Raw genomic sequence first — 27,206 nt, forward strand, 5'->3', positions numbered from 1 at the left:
GTGATACTCGGGAAAGATCCTCAGGGCAAAGGGGCATGGGGTCCCGGGTGGGAGGAGGAGATGGGGAGAATGAGGAGGATGGGGGAGCCCCCCTCCCCATGCCTCCCCCTCTGTCTGCTCCCTTTTATTATCTCTGCCCCTTCTCTTTGTAGGCAACTGGAATTATTTTGGCTGGGGTGAGCAGCAGAGTAAGTACTCAGCTTGATGTTCTGGGTGGCCACGGGGAGGTAGGCGCCTCGGAGACCATGAGGCCCCCGCCCCTTTGATCAGGGAAGTGGGGAGCCTGTGGCTGACGCATTGAGGCCAGAGGAGCGGCAAGACCACTCTTGTGCCCTCCTGCCCCCCCATCACTAACATCTGTTTGAGGGTCATGATCTGTCTCGTGGGGAGTGGGTCCCATTACTTGGGTGGGGGGATTCAGCTGGGAGGAGTGGGCATTTAGACAGGAGACCTGCCTGTCTTCAGCTGGGCACTGTGATCCCCCACCACCTCGCTCCCCATGTATAACCTCATCTCCTCTCCTGTGACTCCTTCCTCTTTTTGTCTCCCCATCGTCCTCCTCCACCTGGAGCCCTCCTCCAGCCCCAATATCACTCAGAGGCTGGTGGGTGGGGAGGGGAGAGGGTCTCAGACAGAGCAGCTGGGCAGAGAAGCCCCCAGGCAGATATCACTCTGGAGAGCTCAGCTCCCAAAGCCCCCCCTGCCCCCAACACACACAGCTTCCTCCAAGTTGCCCCCAGGAGAAGGAAACAGGCCACCTCTCCCAGATTAGAGGACTGATTTCTCCCTAAGGAACGGCTCCCTGTTCCCCATGCCTTTTACCAAGAAATCCAGTCCTCTAGTCTGAGCATGTATCTACCTCCTGATTTCTACTCCATCAGCTGGAGACTCCTCCACCCCATCCCCACATCCTGATGGACAAGTTCCACCTCACCCTCCCTTCAGGATCAGGAAAGTGTAGTTGCTCAGTTGTGTCGACTCTTTGTGACTCCATGGACCATAACCTGCCAGGTTTCTCTGTCCATGGAGTTCTCCAGGCAAGAACACTGGAGTAGGCTGCCATTCCCTTCTCCAGGAGATCTTCCTGACCCAGGAATCAGGAAAACTGTTTACAGATACATCTGACCCTTGAGCAACATGACTTTGAGCTGCACAGGTCCACTTATATGTGGATTTTTTTCAGTAAATACTACTACAGTACTACACAATCCCAGTAGGTTGAATCCACGAATGCAGAAGTCTGACTATGGAGGGCCAATTATAAAATCACACATGGATTTTTGACTTCCCAGAGGGTTGGCATCCCTAGCTGTTGTATTGTTCAAGGGTCAACTGTATTTTGACCCTAAAATATTTGTCAAAGCAAGTTGATCAGAAGCCAGTTTAGTCAAAATAGACATTCGGCAGACAAGAAGACTTGGTCACAAGCAGTTTCACACAAAATAAGCAATACAGTTAAAAAAAAAAAAAGACATTCTGGATTAAAACCAATTTAGCAAAAGTCTGTAACAATAATTGGGTCAAGAAGAGCAAAGACAATGGGGCCCAAAGCAGAGCATTTTGTCAAAACAAAAGTGGCTGAAAATGTCTTATCCAGAAGCAGGCAATTTGGTCAAAAACAATTTGGTAAAGAGCAGAGTCTGGGCAAAAGCAGAAAGAATCCAACAGAGAGCAATCTTCCCCTTAAAACTGATAATCTTTCAGAAAAAAATCAGTTTGGTGAACATGCACAGAGTCTCATGTGATTTGACTGGAAATATTTCAGCCTGGTCAAGGGCAATTTGGTAGGCTGCAAACCCAGATAACTGTGTAGAAAACAAGTTGGTGAGAGGGGCAGTTTGGTAAGCCTGCCACGCTGTCCCCAGTTTCAGATGCCCCACTTCAGGCCTGAAGGCCCATCAGTTTTACCCTGAAGCTCATACATCTGTTGTGGAAATTCACATCTGTTTCTGCCTCTGACGCCAGCGCTGTCAGCACACAGAGCATCAGGTGATGATGGTCGTCCGGCAGGGACAGGATGAAAAGCTCGCAGGTCACACTGGCCCAAGTCAAATGAGAAATCAGGAAGCCAGAGCTACTCAGGAAAGCCAGAGCTATGCTGCTAAAGGCAGCACTGTTGCTAAAAATGAATTTAAGGTTTTTCTGGAGGCAAATAGGGACTGAATCAGACAGCTAGTTCTAAGCGAAGGATGAAACTAATATTTTAACTGTTTACCCTATTTTAAAAATTTGACATATTTTTTTAATATAAAGAGAGAGACTCTATTAGAGGGAAATGGAATTAGAAAGTTAAAATAATAAAGCACAAAAAAATCTAGGAGATGAGCAAAAATGCTTAAAGACATAAAAAAGTATAAGCCAGCGACTTCCCTGGTGGCCCAGTGGTTAAGACACTGCACTTCCAATGCAGGGAGTACAGGTTCAGTTGGGGAGCTAAGATTCCAGGTTGAAAACAACCAGAAGCAATATTGTATCAAATTCAATAAAGACTTGAAAAATGGTCCATGTTAAAAAAAAAAAATCTTTAAATAAAAAGTATAACCCACCCTCTTGGTGTTTAAAATCACCAGTAAGGTGATACCACAGCCTGGTACCCCATGGGGGACCCAATCTGCAAGTTAATTTGGGGCAGGCAGCTCACTTTTCTTCAGCTCAACTATTGCTTTCCAGATAAATTGAGTCTCTCCTATTCCCACCACAATTTAACATCCTTTGAGACTGTTTTCTTTTTACTGAGAAAGAAAATCTGTTTTCTGTTTACTAAGGAAAGCAAACTGAACTAAATTATCCTTTAATTCTTACTAAACACTTGGAGTTTGGCAACCCCACCCTGTTCCATTTGAGTGATAGCTTCTAGGCTTGTGATGGTGTTGCCAACCCAATAATCTAACCTTTCTGAGGGAGACAATACCTTCTCAGAGCCCCTTCCTATACATGTGAGTTCAGGTCTGGGTCACCTTCCTAGGATATAAAGAAATCTCTGAAGGTTAAAGGGCATTTATACCCTACCTTGTCTTCCTGATCTCCCTCCAACTTCCCGCTAAGTGTTTGGGTGACTTTCATTATGGGAAACTCATTACCTGGTGGAAAAACCCATATTATTTTCAGAGCGCCTGGACTGGTCCATTCTCACATCTGAGCTGAAAGACACCTTCCAATTTGTTCCAGTCCTGTTCACATTGTAAGACCTACCCTGGTCCCCATTCTCTAGGTCCAGTTTGACCCACATACAGAAAAGCAGAGTTTTCACCTCCTTTATTCTAAAACCTATACTTCTATTAACATGACCCAAGATCCTTTATTCATTTTGGTAGATTCCTCTTCTTGGGTTAGCAATCAGTGAAGACCCTCCCAAGTCTGAGACACTGTGTTGGCCTCCATTGCGTGCTTTCTCTCTCTCTCTGCCTCCCTTCCTCACTCTCTCCCCTCACCTCCTCTCTCTTCCAGATGATGACCCTGACAGTGCAGTGGATGATCGCGACAGTGACTACCGCAGTGAGACAAGCAACAGCATCCCGCCACCCTATTACACTACGTCCCAGCCCAATGCCTCAGTCCACCAATATTCCGTCCGCCCACCACCCCTGGGTTCCCGGGAATCCTACAGTGACTCCATGCACAGCTATGAGGAGTTCTCGGAGCCGCGGGCCCTCAGGTAGTCACCGTGGAGTGGAAGGGGTGTGTCTGTGTGTCTGTGTGTCTGTGTGTGTCCAACTCTGTCTCCTGGAGTGGAGAGAGGAATAGGAGGCTGGAGGGAGCTGGAGGCAAGTGGGTCTAAGGAAGCAGCATCCATGCCTTCTTACAGGCAGTAGAAATTTTCTTTACCCAAAATCTTACCAAGAAAACTCCACAAACCTGATAAAAAGGAGTTTGCTTTAGTTGAAGGAGGAGAAGGAAGTCACAAAGCCCCTAAGAGTTTCCCGTGCAAAATGGGAGCTCCTTGGCACTCCAGTTAAAAGCCCCTGGTCCCTGTTGTACTCTCTAACTGCTCAGGCGAGCAAGTGGATGAAGAGATGAGCATTACCAGGGGTGGGGAGGGGATGAGGCTGGTGTGAAACATAGTAATGCTGGAAAGACTCCCAGCAAGCGGGTGGCTCGTGGTCCTGGGGTGGTCCTGCTCGGCCTTCCTGGTGGGCCCTGACTCGGTGTTCCTGACCAGCAGGCACGGACACTGGTACTCAGGCATGGGCGTGTGTCCGACTCTTTGAGACCTTATGGACCATAGCCTGCCAAGCTCCTCTGTCCATGGGATTCTCCAGGCAAGAAGACTGGAGTGGGTTGCCATGCCCTCCTCCAGGGGATCTTCCTGACCCAGGGACCGAACACGCGTCTCTTACAAGGCCTGCACTGGCAAGCGGGCTCTTTACCACGGCCACCCGGGCGTGACTTAGGAGCTTCCCCTTCTCAGTCCAGCCACCGTCACTGCTCTTTCAAACTAGGCTGTCCCCAGACCCACCTCATAGGTTGGTCCCCTGGCTTACACGGGTGCAGTGTGTTGGCCCTTGAGCCCATGAGACTGAAACTTGTGCCTGCTGCTCCCCTCTTTGCTGACTTGATCGCCCCAGTCCTGGTTTCTTAACTGAACAGCAGCAAGCATGATATTAAACAGGTTGGGTGTTTGTGAAGCACTTTGGGCAGTTCCTGAAAGTGCTGTGTAGTGATTGTTAGGTAAATAACACAAATAATAGTATTCGGAGCTAACTGGGCGCCCAGCTCTGGATCAACACTTTTCCTTCATCATCTTATTTCATTCTCTGGTTGGGGATATTACTGACTCCATTTCAGAGATGGGAAATCAAGGCCCAGAGGGGTTAAGTCACTTGCCTGAGGTCACACAGTTGGTAAATCATCATAAGGACAAATATTTGTGGTGAACCCACTGGGTGGCAAGCAGTGGCTTGGTGAATTACTGGTCATGGGTCTTCTTCTAAAATGTTTGCTCCCCAAAGAATACATTTCCTTCATTAAAAGATGGGCAGGATGAAAATTTTGAGTGTTCTCTACTCTCTTGTTGAACCTATACTTCTATTAATGCATGTGCATGCTAAGTTGCCTCAGTCTGTGTCCGACTCTTTGAGACCTTTTGGACCGTAGCCCGCCAGGCTCCTCTGTCCATGGGATTCTCCAGATGAGAAGACTGGAGTGGGTTGCCATGCCCTCCTCCAGGGGATCTTCCTGATCCAGGGTTCAAACACACATCTCTTACAAGTCCTGCATTGGCAGGCGAGTTCTTTACCACTAGCACCACCTGGGAAGCCCAATTCTCTTAATAGGACCCCTCAAATCTCTGTAAGATATTAGATCAGGGACTTCCCTGGTGGTCCAGCATTTAGGACTCTGCACTTCTAATGCAGGCGTTGTGGGTTCTATCCCTGGTTAGGGAACTAAGATCCCAAATGTCTCTTGGCATGTGGCCAAGAAAATTAAAAATAGAACATATAAATAAGTAAATAAATAAGATATTAGGCTCAGCTCACACATACACCAGGGACTTCAATTTGTGTGAGACTCTGATATAGCAGAGTTGGAGCTAAACCCTGTAACATAGGTCCAGGACTAGGCTGGGGCAAGTGTGGTACACTTGAGGTTGCCTCAAGTACAAAATTTAGAGGGTGCCGAAACACTCAGTCATCAAGATCAATATGTCAATGCAATATTTTAAAAAATCAAAATGAACGCCAAAATAGCCCATGACCAAAAATTCACCAAAAGATATCTTCGTAAGAGTGAATTTTGTTATATGTAAGTTATACTTCAGTGAATTTTCTAAAAAAATCCATGCTGAGGAAAATACACAGTTTTAAGTAAAAGCAGGAGCCGAACCTGCACTTGTAGGTCTCGGCTGCACCTGCCTCATCCTGATCTTGGTTCTGCCATGTCTATAAGCAAGAAAAATAATGCTGGTTAATTGAACACTTACTAAGTGCTAGTGTTTTGTTTTTTTTTTATTTATTTTTGAGGCTTTCCTGGTGGTCTAGTGGTTAGGAATTCACCTTGCAGTGCAGGGGATGCGGGTTCAATCCCTGGTTGGAGAACTGAGATCCCACATGTCTCAGGGTAGCTGTGGAAAATGAAGCAGAGAGATGAAGTGACTTTCTTAAGATCACACAGCTTTTAAGTGACTGAGCCAGAATGTAAACCCTGTCAGGCAGACTTCTGAGTCCATGACCACAAACACAATGCCACACTGCCTATCAGCCCTAAAAAAGACACCTGGGAACCCACAATGTTAGCCTCCCAAAGTCCCACAGCTGGACGGAAGTGGTGTTCTTTCTACATCATCAGCAAGAACATCCACCAAGGAGATGGTCTGTTCTCTCTGCTCCCAGCAGAATCTTAGAACCACCTATGTGTTGACCACATTCTGGCTGATTCATGTTGATGTTTGAAAGAAAGCAACAAAATTCTGTAAAGCAATTATCCTTCAATTAAAAAATTTAGGGGCAAACCCTGAATTCAAACATTCAGGGGCAAACCTGGTATTAAACATAGCTATGCAGCCTCCTGAATGGTAAGCCTTCTCCAACTCTTGACAAAAACATTAATGATGCAAACAAGTGTTTACATCCTGGCTGAGATGTGGAGAAACCCTCCACTTTATTTTGAATGCAGTAAGAAAAGAAATCATAAATGATTTCTCTTTGTGCCGTCAAAGTAAATGGGCTTTCAGAGTTGTGCCGTCCAACACGGCAGCCCCGAGTGGCTTTTTAAAGTTAAATTTTAAATGCTGTGCACTGTGCTTTGACGCTCAGTCGTGTCCGCCTCTCTGCGACCCCATGGACTGTAGCCCGCCAGGCTCCTCTGTCCATGGGGATTCTCCAGGCAAGAATACTGGAGTAGGTTGCCATGCCCTCCTCCAGGGAATCCTCCGGACCCAGGGATTGAACCCAGGTCTCCCGCATTGCAGTGGATTCTTTCTTTACCATCTGAGCCACCAGGGAAGCCCACATTTTAAATAATAAATAAAAGAAAATTTCAGTCCCTCCGTCATACTAGAAGCTTTTCAAGTGCTCGACAGCCATGAACTTTGGCTGCTATGTTGGATAGTATGGACAGAAAATATTTCTACTGGACAACACTCTAGAGAGTTTGGGTAAAACATAAGTTGAAGAAAACCTTGATAAGCTGCCTACTCAGTCTTTTTTTATTTTTAAACTGTTATTGATTTTCTTATTTCTGGATTTGCTGGGTCTCCGTTGCTTTGCATAGGCTTTCTCTAGTTTGCAGCGAGCAGGGGCTTCTCCGTTGCAGTTGTGCTCTGGCTCCTCATTGCATTGGTTTCCCTTGTCACAGAGCACAGGCTGCAGGCGCCAGGGCTTCAGTAGTTGCGATGTGTGGGCTCTGGAGCCTGGGCTCAGCATCTGTGGCACAGGGGCTTAATTGCTCCACTGCATGTGGAATCCTCCCAGACCAGGGATCGAACCTGCATCTCCCGCCTTAGCCACTGCACCACCAGGGAAATCGTCCCTACTCACTCTTTAGCACCATCCGGTACAATATTTTTTTTGCAGGTATTTAAACAAGTTTCATGTTAAACTTCCCTATGTTTTACATATACCATAGAAAGTTCAGATAGGTTATAGATGACATGTGTTAGAAGGAACTTTTTCCAGAGCATTTTTGGATGCCACTAGAGATTATCATAAGAAGTGAAGTAACTCAGAAAGAGAAAGACAAATATTTAATATATGATATCACTTATCTGTGAAATCTAAAACATGACACAAATGAACTTGTTTGCAAAACAGAAAGAGAATTGCAGGCAGAGAGAAGAAACTTGTGGTTGCCAAAGGGGAGGGGTTTGGGGGAGGGATAGGGTGGGAGTCTGGTTTAGCAGATGTAAGTTGTTATATAGAGAATGAATAAATAACAAGGTCCTACTGTACGGCACAGAGAACTATATTCAATGTCTTCTGATAAACTGTAATGAAAAAGGATATAAAAGCATGTATATGGATAACGGAATCACTTTGCTGTACAGCGGAAATTAACGCAGCTTCGTAAATCAACTGGACTTCAAAAAAGAGAAAATAAGATTGAACATTCAGTCCAGCCTCTTTATTTTTTAGGTCCAAGGAAATGAAATGACATACTCAAGGTAAACCACTTAGCGATATAAGAGGGAGTAGAATTAATCTTGCCCTGGATTTACTCTAGCATCCTTCATTTAACGCCTTTGTGTGTGAGCCATCCTGAAAACAAAGAATTAGATCCCTTTATGTTTGTATTAGTGACTTCCTTATTCCAAATATCTCCAGAAGCATTCCTGTCTCCCTAACAGCCTCTCCTTTCATTTTTGCAACCATTACCATTTGTAAAGCATCATTCACTTGCATATTCAAGCTGGCTCAGACTCATGCAATTATTGGAACAAAGTTTCAATGTATGGGAAACAGTTGAAAAGAGAGTAAGATATCAAATATAAAGAAAATATGAGCTCTTTCAGTAGGTGGGAAAGTCTTTTCTTGGAGGAAAAAAGCAGAAGAGTGCCCATCTTACAGACAGGGAAACTGAGGCTCAAAGAGTAGGAGCGAGTTTGCTGGGTCTCAAAGCAGGGTGTGCATGGAGCTGGTCCTGGACCGGCTCCCATTCCGTGTGCATGGGCTTGTCTTGTCCTTCTATGGCCCTGGGTGTGTCTGTATGTCCCAGAGAGAGTCTGTTTGGTGTGAGCATTCCTGGGATGGAATGGGGGGTGGGAATAGAAAAGGAAGAGCCCTGTTCACGCTCCCCATGAACAGGTCACACAGCAGAGAGTGGGTGCACAGGCAGAAACAGCCTGACAGTGGCTCAAGACACCATCCCACGCCACCCTGGTCTTGCTGCCGTGTGGAAACTGAATGCCCCCAGAGGAACAGACATTCCATCCTGCAGGTCAGAGCTTGGCTTACAGGAGGGACACAGCTAGACGCCCTGGTGGTGAGAAAGGGCAAGGTGGGCTTCCTGGAGGATGGTGCCTGGGAGCTAGCCCTTGAAGGATAGATGAGGAGTCTGACAGAGGAGAAGAATTCCAGGCAGAGAAAACAGCTCAGCTAAAGGTAGACTTGGCCAGATCATACAGGGAGGTTCTTGGTGGCTAACTCAATGGGATCCAGGAGAAGCGTCTGGGATCAGAGTTGTTTTGGGTCCCGAATGTCAGAGCTGGGGTGGGAGGAGTCTTGGGGACCATCGGTCCCACCTTCTTGCAGCCTGGAGTGATTTACAGGGTGCCTGGTGTCACAGGTGAGCATTTCCAGACCTGTGTGGAGATCCCAGTCCTAGGCGCACTCCTCACTTGGCAACCCGGAATGTGCTGGAGTGGACTTTGGGAGTATTCACCAGCAGAGGGAGCTGGGAGTCTGTCCCAGCCCAATAATACCTGAGGATTTCCCCGTCCTTGCTGTCTACAGGGACAGGCAATGAAAAGCAGTCACACACACACACATAGCTGAGCAGATAAGGGCGAGGGGGAGAAACCCCTGTTTGATTCCTACAGCATCCCAGGGGCTGGTTGAGAAAGTGGATCCTAGTCACTGAGAGGGAGGAAGTGTTTAAGACAAGGAACGCTGTTTATTAAGTGTCTGAATGAGCGGTTAGAAGGGGCTGAGAGGTGGCCTGTGTGTCTGCCCTCACGCAGATATTTTTCCTAGTTATGTTGAGTGTGATCCAGGGTGCATATAAGGAGCATATAATGGGGATGAGGGTAGGTCTGACCTGACTAGACATTGAAGAAGACTTAGCTCACCCAAAGAAGTGCTATTTCAGTGGGCACCGAAGGAATTTTCCAGATAAAGCAGGCAAGGAAGGATGTTCCTGGGGGGCACAGCAGGTGCTAGGGTCCAGTTGTTTAGTTGCGTTCTGCTCTTTTTGCGACCCTGTGAACTGTCGCCCGCCAGGCTCCTCTGTCCATGGGATTTCCCGGGCCAGAACACTGGAGTGGGTTGCCATTTCCTTCTGTAAGGGATCTTCTTGACCCAGGGATCGAATCTGTGTCTCTTGCATCTCCTGCATTGGCAGGGAGATTCTTTACCACTGGTCCAGAGGTGGGAGCAGTTTAGGGTGTTGGAGGGACAGTCAGGAGGTCAGTGTGGCTGGAGCAGGGGGAGAGAAGGGAGGATGGAGGCAGCTGAGGGTGGGGAAGTTGGAGGGCCTGGGCCACACAAAATTGCAGAGCATGGCATGGGGTTTTAGAGAATCTGCCTGCGATGCGGGAGTCCTGGGTTTGATCCCTGGGTCGAGAAGATCCCCAGGAGGAAGAAATGGTAACGCACTCCAGTACTCTTGCCTGGAGAATCCCATGGGCCGAGGAGCCTGGTGGGCTACAGTCCATGGGGTCGCAAACAGTTGGACATGACTGAGTGGCTAACTTTACTTTTATGGTAGAGTTGGAACACAGGAGGTCTGTGATTGGGTTTATGATTCCGATAAACCCCTTTGTGACTCTCATGGAAAATGTTAATGTCCAGGAGAGAAGTGGATATTGAGTAAGACAGCATCTAATGGAGATGGCAGAGCCTGGGCTAACATGGTGCCCAGGATGCAAGGAAGTGGACGCATTACACATATGTCTTTGAGGTGGAGCTGAGGGGCCCGGTGAAGGATCAGCTGAGAGTGGAAGCTGGGGAAAGAGTGGAGGCAGGGAGTCCTGATGAATGGAGGGGGCTCAACACGGGGAGGACCAGGCTGAGGCGGGGGTAGGGGAGACATCAGGAGACAGGGGCAACCATGTTTGTTGCAGGAGCACTAGGTCTCCAAGGGGGCTGTGGCAGGGACACTCATTCGGGGTCCTCAATATATGGGTGAACACTTTACAGCTTCCACAGTGCTTGGATAGGCACACAGTAGGGCACTGATCTTGTCATCAATCTGATTTTATTGCCTGACCCCCAAGATAGTCAGTGACCTCAGGACAGCTGTCTTGTCTCTTTGGTTCACGGCTGTGTTTCCCTGGTGCCCAGAGGTGCTCCCCCAATGCTGGGAATAAAGGGAATGACCAACCCAGGGAATGACCGCGTGAGGGAACCTGTGTGACCAGGGCCGGGCCGGGCAGCAGCTCTGTGCTCCAGTCCCTGAGCCCTGGCCCGACCCTCTAGCCCCACAGGCAGCAGCCGCTACGCCTCCTCAGGGGAGCTGAGCCAAGGCAGTTCGCAGCTGAGCGAGGACTTCGACCCGGATGAGCAGAGTCTGCAGGGCTCTGAGCTGGAGGACGAGCGGGACCGGGACTCCTACCACTCCTGCCACAGTTCGGTCAGCTACCACAAGGACTCGCCGCGCTGGGACCAGGATGAGGACGAGCTGGATGAGGAGCTGGATGAAGAGCTGGATGAAGACCTGGAGGACTTCCTGGAGGAGGAGGAGCTACCTGAAGATGAGGAGGAGCTGGAGGAGGAGGAGGAGGTGCCGGATGACATCCGAGGCTATGCCATGCGAGAGGAGGTGGCTGTGGCCGAGCCCAAGGACTTCAAGCGTGTCAGCCTTCCACCTGCTGCCCCTGAGAAGGAGGACAAGACCCCAGCCATGCCCACTGAGGCCCCCGACGTACCCAAGGTGGCCCCCGAGCCAGCCGTGCCTGAGGAAGCGCCTGCATCTGAGCAGGAGCCTGAGGCCCCCAAGGCTGAGGAGAGGTAGAGGGAAGGGCTTGAGGCTATCACAAGGTCACAGGGTCACTGGTGTCATGGTAGGGTCAGTGTAGACCTGGAGAATGGGGAGGAGGGCTGTCACAGAGTCATGGGTCTGGGATGGGATAGGAGGGTCTTGGCAGTCAGAAAGGGCTCAGTGGGGTCAGAGTGGGTTGAGCAGGGTCATGAAGGAGTCTTGGGGGTTGTGAGGGGCTGGAGGGCTTTCCAGGGTTGGAGTGGTCACAAAGGCATCAGAAGAATCTTGGGCAGGTAGGATTACAAAGTTGCAGAAGGTCCAGGAAGGTGGCAGGGGGACACAGGGGGGCCTGAAGGTGTCAGAGAGGAGATGGGCATGTGGGAAGTGGGGAGGGAAACTGAGGGTGGTCGGAGGGTCCTGGGCGGGTCACTGTGTCTCTGAAGTGCCCGGGAGGCCATGGCGGGCCCAGCATCACCCAGACAGTGGGGGTGGACGGGGTGCTGTCCCTGGAGCATCATGAATCCCCGGCCTCAGTTTCAGGCCTCGAGAAGGTGAGGAAGGCCAAGAGGGTCAGGACTCCGTGTCCAGAGCCAAGGCCAACTGGCTGCGAGCCTTCAACAAGGTGCGGCTGCAGCTGCAGGAGGTGAGTGACGGCGGCAGCCTGGCCACGCCCACGCCTCGCCCACACCCGCGGCCAGGCTGGCCCCGCCCACGCCTCGTCCACTCCCCTGGCCAGGCTGGCCACGCCCATTTCCCCAGTCCTTCCAAGCCCCAACCTACTACTGTGGTCCTTTCCCTGGCCCTGCCCACACAAGCCCATGCCACACACTTCCCCCTTCCTTAGCCCCACCCACGCCTGCCCTGGCTCCAGCCCCACCATTCCCAGCTCAGCGCCTGCCCAATCTGACTCCTCCCCGGGCCTACCCCTGCCTACCTACTCTCCAGCTCAACCTGCTGGCTCCACCAAGCCCCAGTCCAACCTCCCCAGGGCAGCCTTGGATTTCTAAGTGGGAAAGAGGGAGAGGCGAACTAGAACCTGGGGCTGAAAATTAAGCTGAGAGTGTGGCTATGGCCAAGTTCAGGGGCCAGGTTCATGGACAGGGATACAGGTCAGAGATACGAATGGATGTAAGGGTTAGGGCAGCAGCCAAACATTAGCGTTCAGGGTTAGACTTGGTGTTAGGGGAAGAGGTCAGTTCTTGGGGTCACACTGGGTGTAAGTGTTGGGATTAGGGAAAGGTCTGAAGTCGAATCCGTATTGGAAAAGGAATTAGGTGAAAAATAGAATTAATGTCAGGGTCAGGATGACTGTTTTAATGGGCAGCAGGAATGAGTCCATTCATTCACTGCTTTATTCATTCAGCCTTCTCTGGGCTGGGGATAGAGCAGTGTTGTTATCCACAGCGACCTTTCAAACTGGGGTGAGGCTGGCAGGAGGAGGAAATCCTAAACAGACTCCCAAAGTCTCAGACCATCAATTATCAGAGTTACAAAAGTTTCAAGTCAAATTTCTTATCAGTTGTGCAATAGAATTTTCTTTTACTATACATTCTCATGGCTCTAGATTCAAAGAGTAGCAAAGAATATACTGTGAAAAGGCTATTGACTAACTTTCCCTAAGTAAGCAAATTAAATGAAAAATGCAGCAGCTACCCTTGTAATGAAACTAATAATATGCCAAGAAAAAAGTAAACATGAGTGGGACCTCTGGGTTTCATAGAAGGGGCATAAAGCTAATCTGACAATCAGGAAAACTCACTGAAGGAGGTGATACTTAAAGTGAAGTGATATTCAAAATGCCTTAACTTTCAGGAGAAAGTGCCAGACCACTCTCCCTGCCCTGCCCGCCTCCCCCATTATGCCACCCTTTAGTTGCATGGTAGGAGGTGTTGGCTTTGGGTCTATGCCGAGACCTAAATGATAGATGGAGGTTGGTTGAGAATGAAAGTGGGAAAGCATACAGTCAGGTGGTGTGGCTTAGGCAAAGGCCCTGGGGCATGAGATCAGATAATCAGGTGAGATAATCAAATGATAGGATCTTATGAATGTTGAGCCAGCCTCTAAGAATTCCAGGACTATAGAGCATGAGCTGTTGCTTGAGATGATGCTCAAAAAGTCCTCCATTTTCACAGACAAGGGGACTAAAGTTCACTGCGGTTGGTGGCAGAGAGCATCTCCTTTCATTTTACAGATGGATAAACTGAGGCCCAGGAAAGTCAGTGAGCTCCCTAAGGATACACAGTGAGGGCTAAGACCCAGGCTTTCTGACTCCCAGTGCAAAGGGGAGATGGTTGTGGGTGTGGTACCTGTGCTGACCTGGGAAGGGGTAACAACACTGACTCTATCTCTCTGTCCTGCAGGCCCGGGGAGAAGGAGAAATGTCCAAGTCCCTGTGGTTCAAAGGCGGGTGAGTAATGGATCTTGGTGGGGAGAAAGAGGAAGTTTTGAATCCAGAGCTTGAGGCTGGTTCACACCATAGCCTCAGCCCAACCAGAGCAGGGAGAGATTCCATTTAGACAGGAGACAGATTGAGCATGAGTGAAATAATGTAGCCAGTCATAAGACACTCATGACCAGCATGAGCCAAAGATAGTAACACATCAAATCCTCACAAGGAACCCATGGGGGGCCCACTACCCCTATTTTACAAATGAGAAAACTGAGTCCAGAGAGGTCTTGCCCAAGCCACTCATATAATTCAAGACCATTTCCCCCTAGACAAAATGTAAGGTAAAGAAGAAACCCACTTCCTGCCTGATACAGCTGCAACCTTGGAGTGAATTTGTTGCTCTAATTCTGTTTTTACATCTCTCAGATTATTGCTACAGTTGCTGGCTGTTTCATGACACTAGTTCTTACATGGAACATTTTTCATGTCTAGTTTCTTAAATTACTGATTTTCCAGGGTGCTTTTTCAGCATTTGTGCATTCCAACACAATTCAACTCTTAATCCCTGGGGAGATTAAGTGAGGTTAGAGAATGCGAAAGATGTTTGTAAATTACACTAATATTTTAAAGGACAGGTGGAGGGTTACTACTTTCCCTTGTACATACTTTGCAAACAGAGGCAGGGAGACAGAAGCTGTGACTCCCAGCTGGGCAAGTGTCCCAGGTGGGGAGCTTGAAGCAGGGTCTGAAAGTGGGGCTCCTGCGTGCTTCATTTATGCAGAAAGTGCTCTCAAGAGTGCTTCCCTCACAGGCAGGGCCAGGCAGGGGAAGAAGTCAAACAGAGACATAGTTCAGATGTCTCCAAGCCTCTGTCTGATCCTTCAGGCAGTGCTGGTGCATGAATAGCACCCCACAGCTTGTCTGGGGTCATTGGCTGCAGGCCTCACTCTCATTGGCCAATGGGAACATTCAGGAGAGTAACCACACCTGAATTGTCTCTGGGATGAGTGCATCTCTCAGTAAAGTGAATTTGGACAGGCCGTCCAGCATCTGCCACAGCCCTCATTCCGATTCACCAGCTATGCCAGAGCTGCAGAGAGGAAATAGCACATATACCATTTCCTGTTTCCTCCTTCTCATGGGCTTTGAAATCCCTTCTTCCAGGATAGACTTTAAATATGCACATGTATTTCCAATTTTGAGCATAACGTTTTCATTGATTTCTTAAATACATTTTTATTTAGATTTGCCTTAATTCGAATCTTCATTAAATGTAGGCAACTGCATCATCTCCCCATTCCTCAGACCAGGAAGTTGAGGCCCAGTGTCTTTGTTTCTTAGGGCTGCCGTTACAAACTGCCACAAACGGGACCCTTAAAACAGCAGTGTTTATCCTCTTGTGGTTCCTGGAGGCCAGAATTCCAAAACGAAAGTGTTGGCAAGAGTCATACTGACATCTGTAGGGGAGAATCCTTGCTTTTCTAGCTTCTGGTAGTTAGTTGCTGGAAGTCCCTGGTATTCCTTGGGTGGTAAACGAGTCACTCCAATCTCTGCCCCTATTATCACACCACCGTCTTCTCCTTGTGTGTCTCTCTTCTTATAAAGATATCACTTATATTGGATTAGGAGTGAATCCTACTCCAGGATAATCTTGCCTGAACTAATTACTCCTGCAATGACTCTGTTTCCAAATAAGCTTCCATTCTGAGATACTGGGGGTTAGGTCTTCAGTGTATTTTTTGAGGAGACATAATTCAGCCCTAAATACCTGGGGAGATCAGGTATCCTCTCCAGGGCTAAGATGATGTCTGTTGAAGGAAGGGGGACTTCCCTGGGCCCTTGACGTCGGTGGGTGTCTTGCAGCCCTGGCGGTGGTCTCATCATCATTGATAGCATGCCGGACATCCGCAAGAGGAAGCCAATCCCACTCGTGAGCGACCTGGTGAGCGCCTGTGCCCTCCCCTCCCCCAGCAGAGCAGCCCTGCCCCAGGCAGTGCTCAACCTGGTCAACTGCCCATGGCAGACCTGGGGCTAGGGGCTGGCAAGGCATTCTCTGAGACTAATGCGATCTGATTTCTATTCTGTGTGCTGCCTGGACACTTCAGGCCATGGTGAGTGATGGCAACCCAGGCCCTTGAATATCCTCCCCAGGCCCCCACCCTGCACTGGAATCTTCCAGCTGACCCCCAGCACATGGGTTCCGGGGAGGGAGCCTTGCCATGTCCTACAGTTCACTGGTGGGGAAGAAAGCAGGTGACTCCCCACTTTGGTTCATGCTGTGGCCGGTGGTTTTGTTCTGTGGCTGGTGACCATGGCCAAATGTAGTTCCCCAGTCTGGTCCATGGTGGTGAGGGATGGTTGAGTCAGAGATGTGGAGCTGCTCCCTTTCCAGGGTCTCTTCTAACCTGGAGCTTCTGTTACTTCCCAATTTTTTTTTTTTTTTTGGCCATTTTTGCTCACACTGCTGTGACCTGAATCGGTGATCGGTGACCTCAAACCGTGGATTCTGCTTGCGGTGATAACTCCTGGGTGCCAACGGACCCTTCTGGCTCCCTTGGTGACTTCCCTGTTTCCAGTCCCTGGTCCAGTCCAGAAAAGCAGGCATCACCTCGGCCTTGGCATCCAGCACTTTGAACAACGAAGAGCTGGTGCGTGGGGCTCTTTTCCCCAGGTTGGAGGGTGGACTGGGCTGGGGGCTCCTGGAGGAAAGGAAGTGGGGTGTGGCAGAGACAAGCACTCCTCACTTTACAGAATTCGACAACACAGCAGCAGTCTATGCACCAGAACCGTGGATTCCGACAGTGTGGAGGTGGCGGGGAGGGGGCGCAGGGGGGAAGGGAAGCCAGTGCCCCCAGGTTAGGGCTCTATGTCACATGCCCCGCTTCTCCCGCAGAAAAATCACGTTTACAAGAAGACCCTGCAAGCCTTAATCTACCCCATCTCGTGCACGACGCCGCACAACTTCGAGGTGTGGACGGCCACCACACCCACCTACTGCTACGAGTGTGAGGGGCTGCTGTGGGGCATCGCGCGGCAGGGCATGCGCTGTACCGAGTGCGGTGTCAAGTGCCACGAGAAGTGCCAGGACCTGCTCAACGCGGACTGTCTGCAGCGTGAGTGCTGGACGCGGGCGGAGCGGAGCGGAGACCCAGGGGAGGAACTGTTCATGCTGGGGCGGGGCTCTGGCGAGGGGGCAGGGCGGGGCGGAGCTATGCCACTGGGTGGTGTTGGGGAGTATTGGGAAGGGAGATGGGCGGGAGGTCCTAGAGGGGTGGGGCAGGACTCAGGGAGGAGCTAAACTGTACACTACGGAAGGATGCGCGTGCGTGCTCAATTCTGTCCGACTCTGCGACCCCACGAACTACAGCCCGCCAGGTTCCTCTGTCCAAGAAGATTCTCCAGGTTAAGAATACTGGAGTAGGCTGCCATGCCCCTCTCCAACGATCAAACCCGCGTCTTTTAAGTCTCCTGCTTTGACAGGCGGCTTCTTTACCCCTAGGGCCACCTGGGAAGCGAATAAACTGTACGAGGGGCCGGACTTAATGGGAGGTAGAGGTTTTCCACGGGGGAAAAAAATGGATTATGGTTAGGGTTAATTCAAAGGTCAGAGAGGACTCGAGTTGGGCAGAGGAGTCAGAGAAGGGGACTTGGCGAGGGCTGGGGTCAGAGCAGGAGGGGACTCACGCGGACAGGAGGGGCTAAGACAGGAGGTGGGAACTTTAGGGGAGGATTCAGAGAGCTGGTAGGAGCTCTGCTATCTCTAGTGCTTCCCAAGTAGCTCAGTGGTAAAAAAAAAAAAAAAAAAAAAAAAATCCGCCTGCCAATGCAGGAGACTCGGATTTGATCCCTGTGTCTGGAAGATCCGCTAGAGAAGGAAAATGTGGGTTGCCACCCACTCCAGTATTCTTGCCTGGAAAATCCCATGAGAGGAGCCTGGCGGGCTACAGTTCATAGGGCCTCAAAGAGTCGGACACAACTGAGCACGCACTGGTATCTCTAGCCTGGGGGCGGTGACTCACCTGAACCCCGTATCCGTGGCAGCGGACGAGGAAGCCCTGGAGTGAGAATCAGGGCTGTCGCTTCTGGGAGGGGGTGCACTGTGTGAGGTGTCGCCTGTCTGCGCCTGTCCGCAGGGGCGGCGGAGAAGAGCTCCAAGCACGGGGCGGAGGACAGGACGCAGAACATCATCATGGTGCTCAAGGACCGCATGAAGATCCGGGAGCGCAACAAGCCCGAGATCTTCGAGCTCATCCAGGAGATCTTCGCGGTGACGAAGACTGCGCACACGCAGCAGATGAAGGCGGTCAAGCAGAGCGTGCTGGACGGAACATCCAAGTGGTCGGCCAAGATCAGCATCACTGGTGAGGCCGCGGAGCGGGGGAGGGGCTGCCACGGGGTCCCATCTTAACCTCCTGTGCTCCCTCCCACGCTCCTTCCTTCCCTTTGCTACACATATCTGAGGGTTTCCGTGACTTTCTCGTGGCTGTGTATATGCGTTTGTGCCCACAGTTGGGCATAGATGTCTCCAAACGTGTGTGCCTGAAACTATCTGGGTGTATCTCGGTTGGTAGACCTTAGAACCAGACCTGAAGAAGAGATGAGGGCAAGCAGTTTACCTGGGAGGGGAACCCAGGAAGCCCCCAGGAGTATTGGGAAGTGACACCAGGAGGGAATAAGTCCTACCTGGTGGCTCTAGTGGTAAAGAACCTGCCTGTCAATGCAGGAGACATAAGGGATGCAAGTTTGATTCCTGGATCGGGAAGACCGCCTAAGAGGAGGGCATGGCAACCCACTCCAGTATTCTTGCCTGGAGAATCCCATGGACAGAGGGGATGCAGGGCTACAGTCCTGGAGGGCTTCAGTCCATAGGGTCGCAGTCAGACACGACAAGCGATTTAGCATGCGCGCAGGGTGCCACCTAGCAAGCGACATAGTGGATGTAGTAGACATCTGCAACCACTAGGCGGCAGTATTGAGCTCCCAGACCTGAGAGGTCCTTCCCAGGGGCCGGTGCATTGTAGTGTTTATCCGTTCCTCATCGTCCTTGAGATTTCCCGGGAAACAGATGACAAGATGAGGATTTCTGGGCAGATGGGTATCCGTGATGTTGTCCCAGAAAGTCTCAGTAGGAGATGGAGACTTGGATGGAGTGGGAGATGCCAGCAGGAAGGACTGAAACAAGTAGTTCAGACCCTCCCTGAATTTGCGAGCAGGGAGGTAAGAAGCTCAGAGGAGGATGCCAGTCAGGTCATACTGTGGGCAACTGGCGGCTCAATCCTGGGGACTTTATGGGGGCAGTGTAGAGCATACGCCCGAGAGTGACCTGCCGCAGGGGTGACCCTGGGGCACCTTCGCCTCCTTCATTGGGTGAGGTTTCCCCTGGTTGTTACAGCGCGAGCACGTGGCGCATGCGCAGTGGGTATGCTTACGGCTCTAGGGGCCAGGACAAAGCCCTCAGTATTGGTCACAGGGGTTCCCTGTGGAGCCCGTGGGAGTGACTGTTCTTGGCCTGCCTACTCCTAGAGCCCACATTTATATTCGTTTTTTGTGTCTTCCAGTGGTCTGCGCCCAGGGTTTGCAGGCAAAGGACAAGACGGGATCCAGTGACCCCTATGTCACCGTCCAGGTCGGGAAGACCAAGAAACGGACAAAAACCATCTATGGAAACCTGAACCCCGTGTGGGAGGAGAACTTTCACTTGTAAGTGTCTGGCTGGGGGCCCCCATACGGAGCTTCCTGTCGGGGCAGCTGAAGGCGGCAGGGGTGGAGGGGCGGCGGGCTTCCAGAGCCCTGCCCCGACCTCCTCCTCCCCTCTGCAGTGAATGCCACAACTCCTCAGACCGAATCAAGGTGCGCGTCTGGGACGAGGACGACGATATCAAATCTCGCGTGAAGCAGCGGTTCAAGAGGGAATCCGATGACTTCCTGGGCCAGACGATCATCGAGGTGCGGACACTCAGTGGCGAGATGGACGTGTGGTACAACCTGGGTGAGCAAGGGTGGGGATCGGTGGTGGGGGGAGGAGAGGGGGAGCCCCAGAGAGTCAGCCAAAGTGGGGATCCCGGCTGGAGGGAAGAGACAGTGTCCAGAGCAGTTAGTCTAGGAGCCCAGTCTAATGAAGGAGGAGGCAGAGTCTGTGAGCCCAGTCTGATAGGAGCAGGAAGCACCCAGGCTGAGAGCATGAGCAGAACCTAGGCATCTGTTAGTTCAGTTTGGGAGAGTGAGGGAGGGACAGAACCTCCATATCCCATTCTGATGCGGGAGACAGAAACAAGACCAGAGGATCCTGGTGCAAGGAGAGAGGCACAGAGCCAGGCATCTAAACTAAGAAGCGGAATTGAACTTTGAGAATCCAGCATAAGGGAAGAGGGAAGAGGTAGATTTGGTGATTCCTAATCTGAGAGTGGGAGCTGTAGACCCAAGAACTACAAGAAGATGAGTAGGATCTGTGAGCCCAAACCAAGGGCAGAGGAAGAACCCCAGTCTGAGAGGGGTGAGCAGAGTCTCGGAACTTCTTAGTTTGGTTAGAGGAAATCTAGATCTCCCATTCTGATGGGGGAGGCAGGAAGCAAGACCTGAGGATACTAGTCTGAGCAAAGAGGCACAGGTCCAGGAATCCTGTCTAAGAGGATCAATCAAGTAGATTCTGGGGAGCTTGATCTGATGAGGAACACAGAATCTGAGAGCTCAGCCTCAGGAAGAAGCAAGGCTCTGAGTATAAAGAAGGAGATGCAGACCAAGGCATTTAATCTGGGAGAGGAAGCAAGATCTGGGATCCTAGTTAGAAGGCATACACAGGGATTAAGAATTCTAGTCCAATGGGAGAGACACAAGTCTAGGGAGACAATCTAAGGAGAACCTCCTAGGCCTTATCAAGGAGTCTGGGAGGCCTGCAGTTATGCATATGTGAAGATAGCGCGGGGCCATGTTGGGAAGTTCTGACACTGCCGTCATTTCTGCTCTGCAGACAAGCGGACTGACAAATCTGCTGTGTCAGGCGCCATCCGGCTACACATCAGTGTGGAGATCAAAGGTGAAGAGAAGGTGGCTCCGTACCATGTCCAGTACACCTGTTTGCACGAGGTGAGGCCCACTGCTCCACCCTGCCGTAAGGTCACCCTCATCGCCCACATTCCCTCCACTCACCATTCCTTTCTGCCCCAGCTGCTTCTTCCTCTTTCTGACCACACCATCCACACTCCTCTGGGCCACTGAGACTGTCCCCCATGCCATTCTTTCTGCTCAGAAAACTCCTCCCCATCAATCAAGTTCCACCTTCAGGCCCCCCTCCTCTGGGAAGGGGAATGGACTCCCACCAGCAAACTACAGGTCTTCCATCTGTCTCAGCCCTGAACACTCACAGTTAGGTTCTTTGTGCCAAGGTTTGTCTCTTCTAACTGCCTGGGGGTTCCTGGAGAGAACTCAGTTTGTTGATTGAATGGATGAAGGAGTGCTGAGTGGATAAAAAATGTGTGAAAAGATGAAAAGATCGGTGGATGGATGTATGGTTGAATTGTTGGAAGTACAGATGAGTTGAATTGGTGAATTGGGGGTAGTTGGATAGATAGATGGGTGAGTAGATGGATGGACAGATACATGATGGATGGAAAGATGGATGGATGAATAAATTGCTGGGTGGATAGATGGGTGATGGATGGTTGAATGGGTTGATAAATTATTAAATGGAAAGATTAAGCTGTGGGTAGTTAGACGGGATAGATGGATGTGTGGCTGAATTAGTTAGAGGGAAGTTTGAGTAGATAGGTGAATTTGGGGGTTGTTGGAATGGTGGGTAGGTAGGTGAGTGGATAGATGAATGGGTGGAAGGAAGGGTGGGTGGATGGATGTGTGGTTCAACTACTGGAAGTATAGATGTATGGATGGGAGAGTTTTGGAGTAGGTGGGTGGGTGTGTAGATGCACAGACAGGTGGGTGATAGATGGGTGGATTGACGGTTGATGGGTGGAAGGATGAATTATTGGATGGACAGTGAAGTTGTAGGTAAATGTATGGGATGGATGGATGTGTGGTTGAATTATTGAAAGAGTGGATAAGTGAACAGGTGGGTTTGAGGGTAGTTGTATTGATGGGTAAATGACTAGATGGATAGCAAGATAGATGGGTGAGTAGATGGGTGGATGAACAGATGTACAGATGGATGGGTGTGTAGTTGAACTGTTGGAAGGATGGATGAGGGATAACTGAAATTTGGGGTAGTTGGATGGATGAATGGGTGGTGGATGGACCAAAGAGATGAATGAATTAGTGAGTAAACAGATGAGTGAATGAGCTAAGCTACCTTCTACCTGGGGTCTCTGGCCCTTTGTGTCCCCTTATACTCTCGATGACACCTTCTCCCTTGTGGTGGCAGAACCTGTTCCACTTCGTGACAGATGTGCAGAACAATGGGGTCGTGAAGATCCCAGATGCCAAGGGTGACGACGCCTGGAAAGTTTACTATGATGAGACAGCCCAGGAGATTGTAGATGAATTTGCCATGCGCTATGGCGTTGAGTCCATCTACCAAGCCATGACGTAAGGCTGCAGGCTGAGGTGGACATGAGGTGCAGGAAACGGGGGAGGGGTAGCTACCAAGAGGATACTGGCAGATCTGGGGTGGAAGGGGCTCTTGGGAGGGGAATCCAGAGAGGAGATGAGTGTGGTCGGGGTTCTGTAATTTTCCTGGAGGCTAGCGAAGTGTCATTGGTGGAAACTAGAGTGACAAGGATGAGAGCTGGAGATAGAGGCAGAGATAGGACAATTCAGAGAAGAGACAGAAACTCAGAGGGCAGAATCAAGCAGGGAGTAAGGGGATGGTTTGAGGGGTTGGGGGGCTGTCTTAGAGGCACTCTGGGGCCTGGACACCAGACCCAGTGCTTCCCATTCCCTCCTACCAGCCACTTTGCCTGCCTCTCTTCCAAATACATGTGTCCTGGGGTGCCTGCCGTCATGAGCACCCTGCTTGCCAACATCAACGCCTATTATGCTCACACCACCGCCTCCACCAACGTGTCTGCCTCCGACCGCTTCGCCGCCTCCAACTTTGGGGTCAGTTCCAGGAGCAGAGGCCTAGAGATAAGGGAGAGCCTGACCCTGTGCTGGTCAGACCTCACCTGACTCCCAGATCCCCAGTCTGGACCTCACTTACTGTGTGACTCTGCACCATTCAGTTCCCCTCTCTGAGCCTAATATTGCTCCTGTGTTGAATGGAAATGGATGTCATGAGGGGTCAGTTCAACAGTGCATGGGGTGTGCATAGTATATAGCAACCACTTAGCCAATATGTCAGCCAACTTTGGCTGGTGCCCTTGATCCCCAAGTCCCTGCTTTAGCCCAACCTCCTCCTCCACCTCTACCTCCTCAGAAAGAGCGCTTTGTGAAGCTCCTGGACCAGCTGCACAACTCCCTGCGGATCGACCTCTCCATGTATCGGGTGAGAAGTGCACGTATGATGATTCACTCACCACATGCATGTGTGTGCCTGAAGGGGACTGCTACCAGCAAGCATGCATATAGGAGGACCCATCTTAGCATGTGGAATGTGTTCCTCCAACACATGTATACATTTGTGGGCAGCACCTGCTCAACACGTTTAGTGCATCCAAGAAGATACCCCCAGTTACTTCAAGATGTTCTCAGTTGCCCCTGACACACCTCTTGAAACTTGGAGGCTCTTGTGTCTTCCCTAAAACATGATCTCCCATCAACCCCTAGCCTTCTTCCATAACCCCACCTCCCTTCCATAGAATAACTTCCCAGCCAGCAGTCCAGAGAGACTCCAGGACCTCAAATCCACTGTGGACCTTCTCACCAGCATCACCTTCTTTCGGATGAAGGTAGGTAAGGGGACCTGGTTCCATCAGCTCTCCGAGGAGGATATTCCAGAACTCTTAGGTCCTAAACAAGGAACATTTCGTCTGGAAAGCAGGGCCCTTTCTCAGTGACCCTGTGCTTTCATATTGCTACATCATTTCCTTAAACACAGATCCACCTGTAGCCACTTTCTGGGAACCTCTTGTCCCAATTTTGCACAACCATGCCCTTCTCCTTTCCTCCCTCCAGGTACAAGAACTCCAGAGCCCACCCCGAGCCAGCCAGGTGGTGAAGGACTGTGTGAAAGCCTGCCTCAACTCTACTTATGAGTACATCTTCAACAATTGTCATGAACTCTACAGTCGAGAGTACCAGACTGACCCGGTGAGGACCCCAGATGAGGCAGAGGGGACCCCGGGGCTCCACCTAGACCCTGGTCTGAGTCTTACTTCCCAAGTGATTTAACTCTTCTCAACCTCCATTATCTTCCCCTGTAAAATGGAGTCATAAACCCACACCTCAGGATTGAGGAGGAAATTCAATGAGCTGCAAGCTTTAGATAAAGTATAGTTAAGTACTTAGCATCTGGTACACAGTAGGAGCTCGATCAGTTTGGTTTTAGGAGCTTCCCAGGTGGCTCAGTGGTAAAGAATCTGCATGCCAATGAAGGAGCCACAGGAGTCAAAGGTTCAAACCCTGGGATGGGAAGATCCCCTGGAGGAGGAAATGGCAAACCACTCCAGGATTCTCGCCTGGGAAATCCCATGGACAGAGGAGCCTGGCAGGCTACAGTCCACGGGATCGCAAAGAACCAGACATGACTCAAGCGTCTGAGTTACAAACTTGGTTAAGTCTGGCATAGTACAATGTGCCTGCAATAGAGTCCCTGTGCAATAAATGTTGAGTTGAACTGAATTTCTTCACTTCAGTCTTGAACTCAATTTATTTGAGTATTTATTTATTTATTTGAGGTCTTTCAACACATTGTTTACACATATAATGTCCCAGGATTGTCAATGAGGTTTCAAGGAGCTTATATTCTATTGGGAGGAAAATGTATAAACTGGAAATTTACAACCATAGTCATTAGCACTGGGATGGAGAAATTACAAGAGGCTGTGGGAGCTGAGCCCTTGCATCAGGTTGGGCTTCTGATATAACACATAAGCTGAATTCAGCTCAATTTTCTTTTATTCTGTTCATTTACATTCAGATGACTTGAGTTGAAATCAAGTTGCTCTTAACTGGGTTGGGTTTACTTCAACTATTAATATAATCAGTTTAGATCTGTTGATTTCTATCCACTTGACTTAAGTTAAAATTGCTCTAGGCTAATTAGGTGAGCATCACCAAGTTTGACTGAGTTGAGTAAAAACTTATTCAGTTCCGTTTAGTTTATTTGAAATTGTTCTTGACTGGGTTGAATTGGCTTGAGTTAGGATGAGCTCGGCTGTTGGATTAGGTATAGTTGAGTCGGACTTATTTCAGTTGAGTTTAACTACCAATATTCTCGTTTCCATTGACTGACCAAAGTTGGATTGAATTGGCCTGAGTATGTTAGGCTGAGATAAGTAGGTGAAGTTGGATTGGGTTGACTTGGGTTGAATTGAATTAGATTACTTTAGGTTGGATTGAGTTCAAGTTGATGTATTTCCATTGTTCTGATTTAGATTGATGTTGATCTTGGGCACATTGGTTAGGTTCAATCCAATTGGATTCATCTGAGTTTAATTCAATCCTGTTAAGTTTAATTCTGTTCATTCAGTGTAATTGGCCCCGTTCCACTGAGTTAACTCTGAGAACTGCCATCTGTTAAGCTAAGTGGTTCTGATTTGCATTTATTTTGATTCTGTTCGGTTTAGTGGGCTTGAGCTTGTTCAGCTAAATTCAGTTCCACTTATTTTTATGAGTCTGATTAAGCTTCGTGAGCTGTGTGGACATGAGCTCTCTGGGGGCTTGTTTTGCTGCTGTTCAGTCGCTAAGTCGTGTTTGCCTGTTTTCGACCCCATGGACTGCTGCACGCCAGGCTTCCCTGTCCTCCACTATCTTCCCGAGTTTGCTCAAACTCATGACCATTGAGGCCTGTTTACATGAGTTTAATTCCTCTTCAAAAAGATCTCTCACCTGAATCATACACATGTCAATAGGGCCCTTCCTCCCTAACCTCCTGCCCCTCAATAATGAACTATCTGAGCTCCCTCCCCCTGAACCCTTTGTGACCAACACCCCCACTGTTCTTTCTAGGCCAAGAAAGGGGAAGTTCCCCCGGAGGAACAGGGCCCCAGCATCAAGAACCTCGACTTCTGGTCCAAGCTGATTACTCTCATAGTGTCCATCATTGAGGAAGACAAAAATTCATACACTCCTTGCCTCAACCAGTGAGTTTTGCGTCTGTGTAATTAATTATCTGGAGGTCGTTGTGAACGTGCGTCACAATTTTGTGTCTTGTGTGTAAAGGCAGCCCTATCTAATTATATATGAAATGTGTATATGAGGGCAACTGTGCATGTGCCTGTGCATGGATGAAATACAGCATAATTTGCAAACAGAATTGTGCGTATGTGCACAACCACTGGTCTAGTCAGACGTGTTTTCTATGCACTGATGTGTGTAACAGTGTGTACATGTAGCTATAATTTTGTGTCTGTAGATTCATAAATAACAGTAGTGTTGCTTGAGTATTCTCTGTGTGTTAGATACTGTACTAAATCTTTTGCATGTACATTGCATTATCTCTTATACGTGTGAATATAATTTTGTGTATGGTTGTGATCTGTGGGTTTAATTGTTATTTGTGTATAGTCGTGTACTTTAATATGTGACGTGAATTGGGTAATTATGTATGAATGTGCACACAGTTTTGGTTTGTGGCTTTACATGTCTGTAGAATTTTCATCTGTGTTGACTGAGTGAGCTATTGTGTTTTCTTGCTCCCTATGGTGAATGCTAGAAGGACTCCTGACTCTGGAGTGCCAGCATCTCTTGGTTACTTAAATATTAAGTTAAGATAAGGGATTTTGGATGAATGGACCAAAGGGTGGATGGATGAAGGGATGTTTGGAGGTGAATGGAGATGGATAGATGAATAGATGGATATATAAACAGGTGGATGAATGGATGGGTGAATGAATAGATGGATGGATAGACAGATGGCTGGATGGATTAACAGATGGATTAATAGGTGGATGGATGAATAGATTGGTGGATGGATGGTTGGGTGAGTAAAGGAATGAATGAATGAATAGATGGATGGTGAGATGGGGGGATGGGTGAATAGACAGATGGGTGGGTGAATGGATGGGTAGGTAGATGGATGAGTGGGGTAATGAATGAATGGAGGGATGGGTAGGTGGAGGCTCAGAGAGAAGCAGGCCTCAGTGCAGAATCACTTAGCAAGTCAGTGGCTATGAGTGAACTTGAATCCAGACCCCTT

The 27,206-nt window shown here is 49.5% G+C and overlaps 1 protein-coding gene across 4 annotated transcripts in view; it reads left to right on the forward strand.

Annotated features, from left to right (window-relative positions):
• The window catches only part of UNC13A (unc-13 homolog A), a 64,533-nt gene that overhangs the window by 17,254 nt on the left and 20,073 nt on the right, over window positions 1-27,206 (forward strand). For 3 of the 4 annotated variants that reach the window (XM_065931702.1, XM_065931722.1, XM_065931712.1), the window contains exons 8-25: window positions 153-188; window positions 3,448-3,655; window positions 11,070-11,600; window positions 12,106-12,214; window positions 13,932-13,978; window positions 15,824-15,902; window positions 16,537-16,608; window positions 16,854-17,073; window positions 18,094-18,321; window positions 19,519-19,660; window positions 19,780-19,949; window positions 20,928-21,043; window positions 22,332-22,495; window positions 22,858-23,008; window positions 23,325-23,393; window positions 23,707-23,796; window positions 24,023-24,157; window positions 26,018-26,151. In XM_065931702.1, the coding sequence (XP_065787774.1) occupies window positions 153-188; window positions 3,448-3,655; window positions 11,070-11,600; window positions 12,106-12,214; window positions 13,932-13,978; window positions 15,824-15,902; window positions 16,537-16,608; window positions 16,854-17,073; window positions 18,094-18,321; window positions 19,519-19,660; window positions 19,780-19,949; window positions 20,928-21,043; window positions 22,332-22,495; window positions 22,858-23,008; window positions 23,325-23,393; window positions 23,707-23,796; window positions 24,023-24,157; window positions 26,018-26,151 (2,701 nt within the window). Of the gene's footprint in view, window positions 1-152; window positions 189-3,447; window positions 3,656-11,069; window positions 11,601-12,105; window positions 12,215-13,931; window positions 13,979-15,823; window positions 15,903-16,065; window positions 16,072-16,536; window positions 16,609-16,853; window positions 17,074-18,093; window positions 18,322-19,518; window positions 19,661-19,779; window positions 19,950-20,927; window positions 21,044-22,331; window positions 22,496-22,857; window positions 23,009-23,324; window positions 23,394-23,706; window positions 23,797-24,022; window positions 24,158-26,017; window positions 26,152-27,206 lie in introns of all 4 variants that reach the window. The other variant, XM_065931730.1, reaches the window with a different exon arrangement.

Source organism: Muntiacus reevesi, chromosome 1 (assembly GCF_963930625.1).
Source record: "Muntiacus reevesi chromosome 1, mMunRee1.1, whole genome shotgun sequence".
In the NCBI taxonomy this organism is placed as follows: domain Eukaryota; kingdom Metazoa; phylum Chordata; class Mammalia; order Artiodactyla; family Cervidae; genus Muntiacus; species Muntiacus reevesi.